The following is a 17563-nucleotide window of genomic DNA, read 5'->3' as shown; positions in this document are numbered from 1 at the left end:
TCACACATCCACTCACACTCACTGTCACAAACCCAATCATAGACCCACTGAAAATCATGTACCCACTCACAGACCCACGCACACACTGACACACCCACTAAAACACTGATGTTGGCACTCTCACACCCAGACAGATAATCTGACAACCACTCTCATCCCAGATACACCCTCTCACACCTATTCTCACACCCAGCAAGGCCCCGGACAACAACTGCCACACACGGCTAAATAGCAAAACACGCAGTATGGGGTTGGGTGGTTAGGGAGGTTGCCCGCAGGTTCTGGCTGCAGGCCAGGTCTTGCGGGCAACCTCTGCTGCACATTGGTGAAGCCTGTGCACAATGTAAGGTTGGGTGGTTATAGGGGGTTGGCCAGGCCCTGTGGCCAACTGCTGCTATGCATGCCCGAAGGCCCTGCGCGGCAGTGTTTGGATTCACGTATAGTAATGAAAACACATATACTAATGAAAAGGACTATACGTTAAAAAAACATAGAAATTCACTGGAAAAAATAAAGGTTACAGGGATGTTATAGATAGGAATTAGAATTTAAAAAAATATAGAAATTCACTGAAATAGTTAGGCTCACATGTTAAACTTAAAAAACCTTAGAAATTCACCAGTTATAAATACAGTTATCTCAACTAACCATATCTCGTGTCCTAAGGTAGCTATAACTCGCACCTCCCCCGTGCACAGTTTTTTCATCAAAAATTTTACTGCAAATATTACATTGATATTATCAATTATGTAATCAAAGATATCAAAAGTGCTATAATTTTTGGGTAATTGCCAGTGCATGGTGAGTGTGCGAGTTATAGTTACCTTAGGGTATAAGTTATAGTTAATCGCTCAGAGACACTTTTCTTCTCAAGTTGAACTCGGGTCTCCTGTACGCCTTTTCGCACATACCATTTCTGCCCAGAATTCTCTAGAAAATCAAGAATGACTGGGCCTTGTAGGTTCGGGCTAGGCACTGAGAGTCTACTATCCTAAGCTGCTGAGCATGTCCATCGATACTTCGATCAGACTCCCCATTTGGGAGGATCTTCTGTTGCAGCAGCAGGGGCGGGTTCTTCACTCAAAGCTGTCCACATTCTGTTTTTTTGCTTAGAGTTTGAGCGGCGAAAATTGACAGCTTTTGAACTTCCTCCTGAAGTCTGTAACATTATCTTGGCAGCCAGACGTCCCTCCACCAAAACAGTATATGTAGGGAGCTGTGTTCTGGTTGCAGTACTTCCTTCCCCCCTCTCCCCTCTCCCAAACACATGCACACTTTTTGATGGGTTTTTGAATGTAACTTTGGCTGAAGTGCACTAGGTTCCTGCTCAACCGTTCCTCAGTGCAAGTGTTTCTTCCGCAAAACAAGATACCTGGCAACTTAATCCCAAAGTGACCAGGCCCTTTGACAAGCAGACTGCCAACCCAGACTGTGTGATAAGATGCTCCCAAAATTGAAAACATGACATGTACACACTTGTGCGCTATGTCCCCTAAACCACTGCTTGTAATATATGTAAGTCACCCCTACTGCAGGCCTTCCAGCTCTAAGGAAAGGTGCATTATATTGCAAGTGAGGGCATATATGCATGAGAAAATATGCCCCTACTATGTCTTTGTCGATTCTTAGACATAGTAAGTGGACAGGGAAGCCATTTTAAGTTAAATACATGTGCTGGACACTGGTCAATACACGTTTCCTAGCTACATGATGGCTTCTCTGAACATAGGGATGTTTTTTATCCAGCATCTCATATTATAAACCCTCACTGATTCCAGTGTTGATTTAATAAAGCGTGCCTCTAGATGGCATCTTAGAAGTGCCCCCCAAAAAACCTACTGACTACTAATGTGTTGACTGACTGGTCTCAACCAGTTCAGCCACCATAGACACGTTTCTGAACTCCTGAGGTGAGAGCCTGGACTCTTGTGAGACCAGGAACAAAGCCTGCTCTAAGCGTAGGTGTTGACACATCCCCTATGCAGGATGTGCATCCCAAATCGAGAAGCTTGAAAGGCGAAGCCTCCTTTGTCATGCGACCCACGTCTCTCCAGATGACGGAGATGACCACCACCCCTGCTCCATCCTGACCTACTTCTTGGCGGCTAGACGGGGGGGGGGGAATTATTAAGATTAGCAGATGTGCCCACCTCGTGCTAGTCCTACCTCTAAGGTGGACTAGCTGATGTGAACACCACTTTTCAAATTCATCCATCTTGTTTTGGACTATATTAGCAATCTAGGGTCAGGTTTATGCCCACTTCCCACCTGAAGTGGCCTTATAGAGGGTGTAGTCACCGTAAAGGTAGGAAACTCATTGGCTGCTACCTGGCACTCCCCTTAACGCCCCTAAGTTAAGTATTTAGGTGGCACACCTGAACCACGGATCTAGAGAAGGATGAAGAGGAGTCACTGCCTGGGGAGAACAGCAGAAGAGCTGTGGACGTTTGGTTCCAACTCTCTTGACATTCACAACAGAAGCTGGCGACCTTCCAAAGCCACAGGTAGCTTGTCAGCACTTTGGAAATTGCCAACAGACTCCCTTGTACTAGAGTAGCAACTTCCCTGCAGACCGCAGGCACCAACAAGCAGAGTCTGGTTTACCGCCTTGCAGCTCTCTGGCCCGGCCAAAGCGCAGACGACCAGGACAAGGTACTTGTGCTCTGGAGGGCTAGATCTGTCTCCCCACCAAATTTGAAGACAACAGGGCCAACTGGTGTCGTGAGCATGAACCCCCAGAGACTGGACACCCTGCCCCCAGCACTAACAGCAAGTCCATTCCGGATTCCCACTGCACCAGGATCAAGCAGCCATCAAGGGACATCAGCACCACAGAGACCCACTTCATGAGTGGCCCAGCAGTCTTAAGTTTGCACCCACCAGCTGTTGGCCACTTAAGGTGAGGAGCATCTTTGAGCACCAACCCAGCCACCCTAACCACTCTACCCTAGCCGCCCAGACATTGAAGAACCCGCTGTGCCGCCTTACTCTAAGACGCCTGGTGACATAAGCCCCAGTTTGGTAACACTCTGATTTGGCCCCAAAGCCCTCTTGCAGCCTCCTGAAGAACTGCTGGTAGTACTTTGGACCTTTGCCCACTACGACTCCAAGCCCTGAAGATGAACCCCTAACACTGACTGTATTTATCTTTATGCATCTCTGAATTTTCCTTCTATAGGATTGCATTGTGAGTAAAGGCACACAGGTTTAAACATTTTACTTACCTGTGAAAATTCATAGCAAAATCAGTACCTACTTGTGAATGAAGTTCTTGCTTTCAAAACATATATAAAAAGAAGTGTTTTTTTTTTTTTTTTTAATTTGTCCTCAGATGTATTCTTTGACTCTGTCTCATCTCAAGTATTGCCTCTCTGAGTACAACAAATGCCTAGCACTCCCGTCTGATAAACCTCACTGCTCGCCCACACTACCACAGAAGAGAGCATTAGTATTATCTACTTTTGCCTCTGCAAACCAATTGGGGATCAACTGCGCCCTCAGCATGGTGTACTTCTTTTTAGTGCACCATATAGAGAGCCAGCTTCCTACAGTATATGCCTGTTGTTGGAAGAAATGTGTGGCTTGGTGCACAGACAACTTTGTTGAACTTCTTTCTGCCCGTCTCTCTGAGGTCCCATTTTTTTTACTCTTCCCTGTCCCAGCAGGGCTCTGCTATGAGCTCTCCTAAAGGTTATTTGTCTACCATTTCTTATTTTTTGAGGTTGCCTGAACAACTTTATTTGTTTAAGTCCCCTATCGTACATAGGTTCCTCAAAGGTCTTACTCGTCTCTTTTCTCCATCCCCATTCATTATGCCCCAATGGGATCTAAATTTGTTTTTGACATATCTGTTGTGAGCTCCATTCGAGCCTCACTACAGTTGTCTTCTCAGACTTCTCACTTTGAAAACTGCCTGCCTTGTGGCCATTACATCTGCCTACAGTGTAAGTGGGCTTGTAGGCATTGTCATCTAAGTCGCCGTACCTTTCCATGTAGCCTGACAAAGTGGTGCTTTGCACAAGGGCCTCCTTTCTGCCAAAAGCGGTTACTCCCTTTCATGTAGAGCAATCCATCACCTTGCCTACTTTTTATTCACCCCCATATCCTTCTAAAGCAGAGGAGAGACTCCACCGCCCGGACTCAAAAAGAGTGTTGGCGTTATACCTTGATCGTTCAAAAGAGTTCCAAGTGGATGGCCAACTCTTTGTAGGTTATGTGGGTGGAAAGAAAGGTCGGGCAGTGTAGAAACGGACCATCTCCAGATGAGTCGTATTCTGCGTTAAGATCTGCTAAGCACTGGCTAAAAAGCAACCCCCTGAGGGTTTGCATACTCATTCCACTCAAGATGAAGCTGTGACCACTTCGTTGGCATGCTGAGTTCTTGTCCTTGACATCTGGCAGTTGGCAAAGTGGACATCTCTGCACATGTTTACCATCCACTACTGCCTGGACAGCCAGGTCCATAGGGATGGGTGCTTTGCATGTTCGGATGTTCGGTCCTGGAGGGCTGTCTAATATTAACTTGTTTCGCAGTCCCACCTCCGGGTAAGGTATTGCTTGAGTATCTATTCAAAGGTGATGAATCTGCAACTAGACGTTTCTACCCGATGAACATGTTACTTATCTTCTGTAGCGCCTTATCTGGTAGAGACAATATCTAGTTGCAGGTTCCTTACTGATACTCTGTGAACTGATTTGTGGGGCAGGGAATGCCCTTTCGGGGCCTTACTTTCTTTATGACACCGCGCTTCTAGTGTGGAAAATCGTGAAAAGAAACTGTTGTCAGCATGCCGGGGTGGTGCCTATATAGGATACGTGACCTCATATCTGGTACGGTTGATGACAGATGCAGAGCCGATCAGCGCCACCTAACTGGGCGCACAGGGGTACTGAACACGAAAATCTGGACTCAGTCTGACACCTGGCGAGAATTCAAAGGTAAGGAATCTGCAACTAGATATTGTTTCTACCAGATAAGACGTTACTGAAGATAAGTAACTTGTTCGATTAGCTGAGTCTATCAGACTCGTTATTAAGCATAATATTATGCCATGAACACACTTATACAAATGTAACACTCATATTCTATGGAATTACACATATGGGGGCTACCACTCCCCACATGAGTAATTCCATATGTACAACAAACCCATCAGCTCCTGTTGTACCGTTAATATAGCCTAGATGACCCTTACACACTTTTCCTGGTTCCTAGATGCCTGTACCAACGGACCTGGGAGAAGTAGGCTATGGTCTATCATTTCAAACCTACTACTTTGAGGTGTATATAGCATGTTTACTAGTACAAGCCCACCATATTGCACATATCTTTTTTGTCATACACAATGGTTATATATATGATGTCTGTACAATTGGAAGGCAGTAATGCGTCAGCATGTGCTAAAATAGGATACCCATGTATATCATACTTAATCACCTACCCTGACTAAGCGCGGCATTTAAGGAGTTTAGGATACTTCATCTCCCTTTGTTGATCAAGGTTGGTCAGTGTGTAGCTGCAAAACCAAGAGCCTTCTCAGGTCATGTACATCATCAAGTCCTTTTGTAATGCTCTCCAGTAAGTCCTTCCTTTTGCACTCTCTTACCACTAGTAAAGTTGTGATATGACCGCCTCTGTAGTCCAGAGCCAGTACTTCCACAACTTGCCAGTAGATGTTTTCAGTATATCCTTTTTTCATAAAGTGTCAAATTAGTGGGCCGTCTTCAGTCTTGCATTTAGTCCTGCTCCACTGTGGTGCAATTAGTTGCTTGATAATCTGTAAAGGAATCATATACACAACATCTGGAACTATAATTAGAATGTTGCCTTATAATATTGTTCTACTTATGTGGCCATGACACTTCAGTCGCAAGAACTGCTTACTCTTTAATGAAGCAGATGTTTCCACTTCTGAAGGAATGTATTGTACCTAGTAATATATGCCGTACAATAACTCCTCAAATGGTGGTACTAAAAGTTTCGCTTCCTGTTATGTAGAGGTTCCCCGGTCGGGTGTGTAATATGCAGCTGTTGGTAACCCTCAAGTGGGTGAAAGCACTTCATCTAAAGCCTCCTTTACTCACCACATTTAGTACCAACGTGAAGTGCATTAGAAGTCATAACGGTGACTCAGTACTGGCAGCTTCAGTACCATTTACAGTGACATCTTCAAAACACTGAATTGACACTGGTGTATCTGTCACCAAGAGCACCTTCCACAAGCAATCACAGCTGGCTTTTGTTGACACAGATCCCAACACAAGGTACGTCACTACCCTTGCAAAGGCAACTGAAGGCTTGCTCATTAAATTTAAGTTGGCTATTGAAAGCACTAGTTTCTTGGTGGCCTCACCCAGTCCCTTGCCAAATATATTATTGCACGTTAGGCCCCAAATACTGAAAAAAGCCTTGGGAGCTGAGATGAAACTCATTTCTAAGTCAGTAGTGTTCTTGTCTCTGAACAAGATGCATGGAGTACCCAAGTACAATTTGGCCTCCATATCTTGGAGCCCCCGTCATTCAATGGTGGTAATGGGTGCTTCTTTGAAGTGAGACGCTTGTATGATCAGGATGATTAACCTTAAGAAGCTAAAAATTAAAATTGGTGGTCGAATTGCCTTTTTCTTCACATATCAACTGAAAGCACACTCATTGACTTTTATTTTAAACAATTGCCTTTCAAACTGAGGGCACAGTTGTATTGTCCAGTTCTCACTCTCCATCTCGCTGTGCATCCAGGCACATGCCTGGTCATGTCCCTTTTTTGCCTGCAGCACAAAGGACATATGAATTTGTTGTGGATACCTGTAATGTTGGCCACTGTCTAGAATTTATAGATTATCCAAGTTCCAGATGATGTCACTGGATCTTGAGAGAGAAGCTGACAGCTGTGGAGGGTGAAAACGTGTTTATGCTTGCTGTGGGTTGGTGGTATCTAATAAAGCTCATCTACTAAACTATATGTCTGAGCGTAACACTGGCGACGAGGGCGTCACCACCAACCCAGAACCCACGAATTTCCTACCTGTTGACATCTGCTCTGGTCGAGGTCAGCTGATTGAAGGTTCCCAGCTTGGAAACTTTGATGGGAGTCGCAGTGGTGAAGTCCTGGTTGCGCCGATTCTCCATCCTGTGACATTGTTCTTCACCGGCGGCAGATGTAAACTGATGGCAGCACCCCTGGTGCTGTGATGTCTCCGCAAACCTGAATCCTTGGAGGCCTGCGCTGGAGGAGTACAGCGCTATCTTCGTGGTTGCCACTGGTAACATCCTATTTAGGGATCTGTTTTTACAAAATTATTATTTTTTGGATCCCTGTGTTTTTGTTTCCTGACGCGCAAGCTTGTCAACGGCTCCTTTTTCGACCAGCGCACGAGGAGCGCGAGGCGCTGCACACGCAGCCATAGCGACGGCCAACAGCTTCTTCCAGCGCGTGAGGAGCGCGAGAAGTTGCACACGCAGCCATAGCGATGCGTCTCTTCTTCCTGGAAAAGGGAGGCGTGTGGGCGTAGGCTTTGCAAGGAGCCAACAGCTTCTTCCTGTGCTTTGCGTCGTGCACTTCCTTTGGAGCACTAGACCACAGACTATATTTCGCAAGCCAACAGCTTCTTCCTGTGCTTCGAGTCGTGCACTTCCTTTGGAGCACTAGACTGCAGACTGTATCTTGTTCACGTCCTGTGTGTGATTTTATTATAGAATTTTCACTTTTATGTGAAGTTGTAATGCAGAAGATGTTTTGAACATTAGCATTTCTATTTTTCTGATGCTCATTCAAAGTTTAACTTCAGGTACTGAGTTGTTCTACTTACAAGCTGGAAGTGAATATATTTATGTATATTAGAATTCTGACATTCTGTTTCTACTGGTGTCCTGTTCCATATCTTGCCTGTACCATCTGTTTTAGGTATTGTTACCCTTGGTTCATTTGTGCTATATAGTAAGCTCATGATGGCTGCTCCCATGATGTCTTAACCGCCCCCCTTTTTGTCTGATAAGGGGGACCCCATTCTTCCTTAGAAACGTTGGAAGAATCTTTTTGACTCTTAACTATTAGCAATTGGGGGGGAAAAATTCTCTTCAGCCAGAAAACAGGCTATTTTGTTGCACAATTTGGGAATCGAAGGTAGGAATATTTACGATAGCCTTGAAACCCTACCTGGAGGAGGAGCAGAGGGAGAGCCCAGAGATATTTCTGAAATGCCAGTAGCGATTTTAGCTGCACATTTTGAATCCAAGCTCAATGTCGTTTTGGAAAGGCACAAATTTTTTGCAAGATCCCAAGGGAAATCTGAGAGTGTCGGAAACTGTTCCAGCATTACGCACATTACACTTACATGTGACTTTGGCGATATCACAGATTCCCTCATTCGCGACCAATTAGTCCGTTGTACAAACAATAAGAGGGTTCAGGAAAAGTTATTGACGAAGAACCCTGATTTGAAAGAAGCCATTGCAATTGTCGAGGGAATGGAAAGTACCAGCAATTGGATTAAGGAGATGAATGACCATGAAGAGGACAAATTGTGCATGGTCCAAGCAACTCAGATTCGGGAAGAGATTTCGAGGGTCAACAACGACAGCAGAGCCCCAGTACCCTCTCTGGAAAAAAAAAGAGAAATTAAACATCAGCGTTGTTATCGTTGTGGCAACTCTGGACACACGGCAAATAGCTCAAATTGTTTTGCACGGAATTCCCTTTGTAGGAAGTGTGGAAAAAAGGGCCACTATGCCAGGGTCTGCAATAGTGACAAATGTAACATAGATTCTGTAACTGACAATATTAGCAAAATGGTTTTGTGTATCGAACCTGATATTAACCAAATTGAGAACAATGGTAACATGGTGGATATTGGGCCTGTCGTCATGCCTGAGTGTGCCATTAAGCTTGATGGCAAAACAATTACAGTCTTAGCGGATTCGGGATCTCCTTACACCATGGTGGGAGAAAAGAACTGGCAAGCGATTTTTGGGGAGGATTTCCAGTCTCTAATTGAACCTGGTATTAATCCTGTTAGTTATGGTGGCACTAAGGTAGATGTAATTGGGTACAAGGTCATGAGGATTCAATTTCAGGATAAAACCACTTTGGGGAAGGTTTACGTAGCGAAGCGTAGCAACAATTTGCTAGGTTGGCGCCACCAGCGTGACATGGGAATTAAGTTAGATCCCAATTCTCAGTGTCAGGTTATGGTGGTGAATGAAGATCTTGAAATTCTTAAGGAGTTTCCCCAAGTATTTAGTGACAGGTTAGGATGTCTAGCTAACTTTGAACACAAGATTATCCTTAAGAAGAGTGCCATTCCATCTGTGCACAGGGTGAGAAGAGTTCCTAAGTTAATGCTAGAACCTCTCACAGCAGAATTAAACAAGCTTTTGAGCGCAGGTGTAATTGAAGAGATAGAATCATCTGAGTGGTTGGCTCCCATTGTTCTTGCACCAAAAGACAGTGGAAAACAGATCCGCATGTGTGTGGATCTGAGAGATCTTAACAAACATATATGGGTAGATCAACCCTTACCTCACATTTCTGAAGAGTTGTCAGGCCTGGGTGGATCAAAAGTGTTTAGCGTGTTAGACCTATCTTCAGCTTATCACCAAATCGTTTTACATCTGGATTCCAGGCATCTCACGTCATTTGTGACGCCTCTGGGAGCCTACAAATTTTTAAGAATGCCCTTTGGGTTGGCCTCTGCAGCCACCTGTTTTCAACAAATTATGAAGAAGATCTTAGGGGAAGTCTCTGGTGTCCTATTTTTCCAAGATGATATCTTAGTCCATGGCAGTACTGTAGAAGGACACTACAAAGCTATTAGAGAGGTGTTGGGTAAGCTGGCCCGTTCAGGTCTTATTGTTAAGAGGGAGAAGTGTAAGTTTAGAGTCTCTTCTGTAACTTACTTGGGCCATACCATCTCCAGTGAGGGAATTAAGCCCAAGTTGGAGTTGGTTGATTCCATTATCCGTGCACCTCAACCCAGAGACAGGGATGGAGTAAGATCCTTTTTAGGTCTAGCAGAGTACTACTCTAAATTTATTGCCAACTTCTCGAGTGTGACGCAACCCCTTAGATCTCTCCTAAAGAAAGGGTGTGAATTTGTTTGGACAGATGAGTGTACAGCCGCCTTCACTTTTGTGAAGGATTGTATTGGGAAGATGCCCACCTTAGGACATTTTGAGACACATGCCAAAACCTTCTTGTACACAGATGCCAGTATTAAGGGGCTGGGAGCGGTTTTGATCCAAAGGGCTAACCAAGAAGAGAAGGTAATTGCCTTTGCATCCCGATCCCTCAAAGGGGCGGAACAACAGTATTCTGTGATAGAAAGAGAGGCACTTGCGTGCATGTGGGCAGTTAAGCATTTCAGATTCTATTTGTGGGGCTTGCCTTTTATTGTAAGAACAGATCACAGATCCCTTGTTCAAATATTTTCTTCTAAGAAAGGGGAAGAATTGACTCCCAGGATAAAAAGGTGGGTTGAAGGATTAATGGAATATAATTTCTCTGTTGAATATGTGCCTGGCCCAAAAAATATGGTGGCTGATTTCTTGTCCCGAACATCGGTTGATAGTGATGATGAGTCTGAAGATGAGGTGGAAGTTAATTGGGTGAGGGAGATGGCCATATGTGAAGATGAATGGAAGACTGCAGCCATTCAGGATTCCGATAGACGTGATCTTACTGGATTCATTGTAAGTGGTTGGCCTGAGTTCAAGAATGTTTCTGATTCTCTAAAGCGGTACTGGAACGTAAGGAATGAACTGTCACTAAGTGGGGTGAATTATTTCGTGGTACCAAGTCCATACCTCCAATAAGTCTGAGGAGTAAAATTGTTAATTTGGCTCATGAGGGTCACTTAGGCAGGAATTTGACTAAATCTAGGCTAAGAACAGTTTATTGGTGGCCAGGTTTAGATCGAGATGTTGAAGCGGTGGTCAAGGATTGTTTGACCTGTGCAAGAAATGATAAAAGCAAAGTTCTGTCTAAATCTCCACTCTCTCCTGTTGCAGTTCCAGAGAAACCTTGGGTGAAATTAGGTCTTGACTTTATGGGTCCATTCCATCTCTTAGCAGCTAATGAGCGATATGTCATGCTCTTAGTAGATTATACCTCGAAGTGGGTAGTGACTAAATGAGTGAATGTTGTGGACACTAGAACTGTGATTGAGTTCTTAAAGGAAGAATTTTCGCGGGAGGGTGTACCAAGTCATTTAATCACAGATAATGGTGTACAGTTAACTTCTCAGGAGATGAAGTTCTTTTTGGATTCCGTAGCCGTTGTACACCTGAAAACAGCCTTGTATTTACCTCAGGCCAATGGCCTTGCTGAACGCATGAATAGATTAGTAAAATCCTGTGTCCAAGAAGCAATTGATACCAGAGTTTCCCTGACGGATCTTCTGAGGGACCTATGGTGGGCATATCGTAATACCCCCAATTGTATCACTGGTATCGCCCCTTTCGAATATATGAGGGGGAGGGCTGGATGTACCAAAATGTTTCCTGCCTGGTTTAGAAATAAGTTTGGTCAAGGAGATCTTGATCAAGAGAAACTTAGTAAGGCGTCTAGTTGTAGAGAGGATTATCAATATAAGTACAAATTGCGGTATGATGACAAATATGGTGTTTCAGGTGTTAAATGGAAGGTTGGTGACATGGTGTTGCTGAAAGATCCCGGGTTCAGGACCAAGGGCAGGTCAAAATTCAAAGGTCCTTTCTGCATTAAAGAAGTCAGGAAGACAATGGTCCTTGACAATGGAGATGTGTGGAGTATGTCCAGAATAGTGAAATGGAATAACCGGGTGGCAGAATTTCCTGACTCGGGAGATGATCACCTCCTGAGTGAGCCTGAGCCTAAAACAACACCATGCATCAAAGCTTCTAGATTACGCTCCAGACCAGTGTGGTTGAGAGATTATGTATTTTACTAATTTTTTGTAACTTTGTTATTATTTACCTTTGTGCATTACAGGCATTGTTGTTTTCACATTACAGTTATTGCCATGTTATAATCTTTTATCCTTCTGATTTATTTTCTTTTTGTATGTAAAGGGGATGTGTTGTGGATACCTGGAATGTTGGGCACTGTCTAGAATTTATAGGTTATCCAAGTTCCAGATGATGTCACTGGATCTTGAGAGAGAAGCTGACAGTTGTGGAGGGTGAAGACGTCTTTATGCTTGCTGTGGGTTTGTGGTATCTAGTAAAGCTCATCTACTAAACTATATGTCTGAGCATAACAGAATTATTGTCCATTACACTGCTTATATTCTCACAGAATTGCTCTCAATGTTGGCGTAGGGAATTATGTTTACTTTCTTAGTCAATGTTTTAACATTTTTACAGAATGTAAAAAATTCTCTGATTCTTCTGTGCATGACGTTCGCTACATGTAGGAGTAATTGAAATGTATGATGCGCCTATATCTGTTACAGCATTGAATTGTTTTTCACAGCTCTTTGGAGATTTCCTTACCAATATTAGGTAACGTGTAGACTCACCCCTTGCTTTGTTTCAGGTGGCAGCTAAATGTTATCAGAAGGGAGGAGCCCGTGACAAAGAAAAGCTTGCCTTAGCACACGATAGTGTTATTAAAGTACAAACAAAGAAAGCCAGCCCTAAGTAAGCACTAAAAACACAATTTTAAATGTTTTATTTTGAAATATTGATGATATACAGAGTTTCTCCTGCACAGTTTTTAGGGGATTTTCTATGTTTTATGAGAGTGCTTGTCAATTTATTGGACTTATTTATTTTAGGGAAAAACAGATGGAGTACATGGAGCTATCCAAGACCTATTTGGAATGCCAGGAACCAAAATTGGCATTAAAGTGCTTGACTTACGCAAAGGAATTCCGGCTTTGCGCAGAGCTATGTGAAAAAATGGGAAAGGTATCAACCTCTTTATCAGCTATCACGCTATTGGAGGACTAACATGTCTATTCCTCCTCATTTGAAATGCAGAATACTGTACGGTTGCTATCTTATGTTGGGTCTAAAAAAACTTTTTTTGTGCACAGTGAAAGATCTCACAGTAGCCAGAACTGCTTTAACTTGCACAGTAGTTTTATGATTGGAAATCTTAATGCGAGCCTACTTGACCATTTTGACAGTCTATTAAATTGTCTTGTAAGCATCACTGTAAGCATAATCTGTTTATAGATTTTCTTCCATAGTGAGTTAACATACTCGTCTACACTACAATGGATACATGTTTCAGCAGTGCATGGTTTGTATAGCCCATTACGTAAGTAATACAATTAGTTGAATTAAATAGTATTCTCCACCAAATGTGAGCATAGTCTCATTTATGAGAGAAGGCCTGCAAATTGTGACCGATTATGTATGAAGTAAATGAGCCTTTAACAATGAAATATAACTTCTTGCAATTCCTTTATCAGTTATGAATTCTAACCCAGTACCTGGATGAGACTTCACTGTACTAAATCATTGTGTGTGCACAAGTCCCAATAAGAGCCTGTCCTATTCTGCTGGAACAGTGGCTTTCAGGTGCACACGGAATTCTTTCCATGAAAGGGGTAGTGGGGATGTGTCTTTTATTTTCTCCATGCAACGCTAGGCTTTCAGATTTGGCACATCTGCCTTTTTCCAAATGGGAAAGAGATCCAGCTATCCAGTGTATAAGCTGTGCACCTTTTGGCCAAAATTATCACCAGGTCTGAGTCTACTACCAGCTTTCTTAGTTTTGGGCCTCGATTATAGGCCTAGGAGGCACGCATCTCCTGCATGCAATCCTTCCTTGCCCAGTAAAGTCTCGAGGTGATCAGTTAATTCTCTCCAAAATACCTGTACCTTACGGCAAAACCACACCATGGGGTAAATATCTGTGTTATCGTGGGTACATCTAGGCCAGTTTATGTATTCTGTCTCCATAATGAAATTATCTCTTAAGCATCATATAAGTTGAGCGGTGGCTGCTGTAAATCTCAACGTGAGGGGCAGGCAAGGGGGCGTATTGGGAATAGGGGGGAGTAATAAAGGAAAAATGAAAAGTTACCTTTTTCCGTCGCCGCTGCATTGCTCCTCTTCCCTCACTGTGGTGTCCCAGCATTCACTGGGACACCAGCACAGGCTCCCCATTAATCCTGGCGCTGCTTACATGCTAAACCTACCATGAAACCGCATCAGGATTGGTCTGAGTGGCTTGGACTGCCGCACAGACACAAACCTGCGTTCTTTGCAGTTTCTCCAGCTAAAAGACAGCCGGGCTGAAGAAGCCTAAGTGCGTATGAGTGTTTGGCCAGCCTGAGACAGCCAGCCAAACACACATGGCTCTTAGGTGCACTCTCTCCTCCTCCCCCTTCCCACCTCCCATGGCCCAGCCCGCCCCCCCCTTCACATGCTGCTGGCTGAGCCAGCAACTGAAACCCTACCTTAGCATGAGAATCCTAAAGATCCCCAGTGGCTAGAGAGCTTGGTGTAATTTTCAACCCTTTGATACACTCTGGTACCGCCTTTGCAGTTCGAGACCAAGTACTTAATAAAAGCCAGATGGGCTTGTGTCTCCCTTTGCATGTGGCTAAGACACTGACCATTTTCCTATCACTTAGTAAATTGGATTATTGTAGTATTAATCCCAAAATCACAGGACCCGGATCTTAACTCTGCAGGCTGAGCCCTTTTCAACCTGCCAAGGCATATACCCACCACGTTATTAATGGATGAAGGGGGATGGCTGTTCTCTGGTAATAGGTCCAACCACAAGTTTCTGAAAGCTGTATTTAAAGTCGTGTGCTATACTTTGTCAACATACGCACTAATCAGATATTTACGATCTACCAGATTGTTCTGATAATGCGCAAACCAGTATATTTAATGCCCAGATTCCGATCAATCTCTTTTGGATGCCCTTCACTGGAACTCGCTGCCTCACGAAATACGAGCTTGCACATCACTCTGACCTCAAAAGTTCACTCAAATGCCATGTTCTTTAATGGCAACAAAAGAAAGACTACGGGTATATAGTATACCCAAACTGTAAATAGAAGTTTTTGTGAAACACTACCACGTAAAGGTCTATCCATCACATTCCGAATGATTGCCAATGCCCCAGTCACCGACTCTGGTTTGTTATCCATAGTTTCTGCCTATCAAACGGTGTTAGACTACTGTTCGTGTGTAAGACATTTCCATTAGAAAGGTCTTGCTGCTTATATAAATAAGTCAGTATGATGAAATGACTCTGACTTCAAAGGCAGGTTTATTGGCCTGGAACATATGAAAAAGCTTGCAGCCATTTGTGCATATTTCCCGTCTAAATGTGATGTACTTGGAAGATTCTCAGAAATAAATTTACCGTCATTTCAGTAGGTGAAAGTGTATAATCTTTGCCCCCCTTCATCTCATGTACTGATTTTTAGATGTTAACGTTCCACTACGCAGTGTTGGGGGGGGGTGTGTGTGTGTGCAATCTGGAGATCTGTAATTAGCTTTTTGCCCTGGCTCCCTAAAGGTTATATTTTCGACATTTATTTGGTTCTTTTTCTCCTTCTAACATGGTTCGATTGTCCTCTCAGCAGTGGTGATTTCCATCCTCATAGTACCCCTAAGTGGGCAAACTGTGTCTGAGTTTGTACACGTGTTTGTTTATTTTTTTTGCAGCGTGTTTTTGTCTGAATGAACGAGTCGTACGATTTTAGTTTGTGCTTTAAGAAGCATAATAAATAAATATGTGCTGCTACACACCAAATAGAGCTGCAGACTAGAGGTAGGGTTTGGGGTGGGGATTAGGACGGGGCCAGAGGTAGGGCAAGAATTGAAGCATTTATTGAATGGAGGATTTCTCTGTGTGGAACGGTTCATTATGGTAAAGATGCATTTCCGTCAACGGTAAAGTATGTTTTGTCTTTGCAGATACTATATTATTACCTTTATCAGTAACTTCAAAATGTTACCTGTGTGCAGGTGGCCTTTGCACATATGGCCCGTAAAAGAGATTTGAATTTTCGCAGTATGCACAGTAATGGATACTGTAGGCAATTTGAGAAAAGAAACCTGGATAAGTGTATACCCTGATCCTATTCTAATTAATAGATAGGCAGATGCCATCAGGCTTCATCTGCATAATATTCATATTACAATGGTGATGCAACAGTACCTTTTTATGTTTAAGGCAAGGTGCAACCTTTTGCCTTTTTGTAGTTCGCTCATGTCATGCCTTTACAATTCTCAGGACTAAGCACAGAACAGGAAAAATGAGACTCATTGATAGAAGAAAAGTTTGTATTTGTTGACATGCAATTTCTTTCTCCGACAATTGTTAATATTCTATTATTCTGATAGATAACTTCTAACTGCAGATTCCTTGCCTTTTGAGTACCCTAGGCTTCAGACTTAATCCGGATATTTTTTAAGCAATTGCTCCCACATACCAGTAGGTGGCTTCTTTGCTCTTCTTGGCGGCCTTGCACCATCTGCATGGTAGCATCAGTTTTTTTCCTTCACCGCCCTTGTGTATGGATCCAAAGTTCTTCTTCCGAACACGTTCATTTCTAATAGAGACTTCTAGCAGTATTCCACTCTTAAAATACTCCTCAGGCGTCAGAATGGATACGAAAAATCTTGAGCAGTACTCTGTCACGCTAATAGGTGGTATCAAACGTCTCGCTGTTGTGTAGGCATTGTCCCAGCCGAATATGGTGTGTGCGGTGCCTGTACTGTATAGGTACCACCCCATTGCACTGACATCAGTTCCTTTGTTTCTACACCAACAGTGCGGATCCAGAGAACTACCCAAGTCATTTTTTAACCCCTTTTTTATGTTTTGTCGACTTATTTTTAAAATTTTTGCTCCCAGTGTGCTTAGGGATATCCCCTAAAACCAGTAAGGTTTAAACTCTGGAGCCTGCCATAGACTGTCTGTGATGGACCTGAACAGTGACTTAAGGGCTTGTCCTAACTGCCTTATCATGAATCCTAAAGCACTTCCAGGGTGGGCGATAAAGCCCCTGGCTTCTTGACATTGGGCGATTACGCACCCCTCCAGTCACGTGGAAGGTCCCAGGCCCACTTTCTGAGTCATTCCTGCTGGTCGTCGTCATGGTTAGAGTCATCAGGTAAGTCCCATAAACACAAGAAATCCCAGAAGTAGTAGCACTCATAGACTTTCACTGTGCCAGTCCAAGTTGACGGATGAGGCACAGGATCAACTCCTCAAGTTTAGGCTCTGTTCCTGCACTCGACCTGGATATCCCGAGCCTGGGTTTCCTCACTCCTCCTGGAATTAACCGGGAGCTGGAGTGATCCCCAGCTATGTCTGAGAATTTTATGGTTTTGCGCCTCATATTTGGGTGACCGAACTCCTCTGCAGTGCTTTCAGGCTCCACAGGTTCTAGAGAAGCCCCTACTGAGTGTCCACCGGCGGATTTGCCCTTAGTGCCAGTTGGTCCCTCTAGATCTGGATTGACTGGTCGTGAATCCACAGTCTGTCATCGGGTTTCAATGGCCCTGACCCTGTCATCTTTCAGACTCTGATATGGTCACTCAAGGATGACACCGATCTGCACCAAGCCATCCGGGTTGGAGACGGTGCATTCTTTCTTAGATAGT

At 43.7% G+C, this 17563-nt stretch overlaps 1 protein-coding gene across 2 annotated transcripts in view; it reads left to right on the top strand.

Annotated features, from left to right (window-relative positions):
- The window catches only part of TRANK1 (tetratricopeptide repeat and ankyrin repeat containing 1), a 931136-nt gene that overhangs the window by 688600 nt on the left and 224973 nt on the right, over positions 1 to 17563 (top strand). For both annotated transcript variants that reach the window (XM_069214995.1, XM_069214985.1), the window contains exons 19-20: positions 12513 to 12616; positions 12754 to 12886. In XM_069214995.1, coding sequence (XP_069071096.1) covers positions 12513 to 12616; positions 12754 to 12886 — 237 coding nt within the window. The remainder of the gene's footprint in view (positions 1 to 12512; positions 12617 to 12753; positions 12887 to 17563) is intronic.

This window comes from Pleurodeles waltl, chromosome 2_1 (genome assembly GCF_031143425.1).
Source record: "Pleurodeles waltl isolate 20211129_DDA chromosome 2_1, aPleWal1.hap1.20221129, whole genome shotgun sequence".
Lineage (NCBI taxonomy): Eukaryota > Metazoa > Chordata > Amphibia > Caudata > Salamandridae > Pleurodeles > Pleurodeles waltl.
Note: the sequence above shows the minus strand (reverse complement) of the source record. Positions and strands in the feature narration are given on the sequence as shown.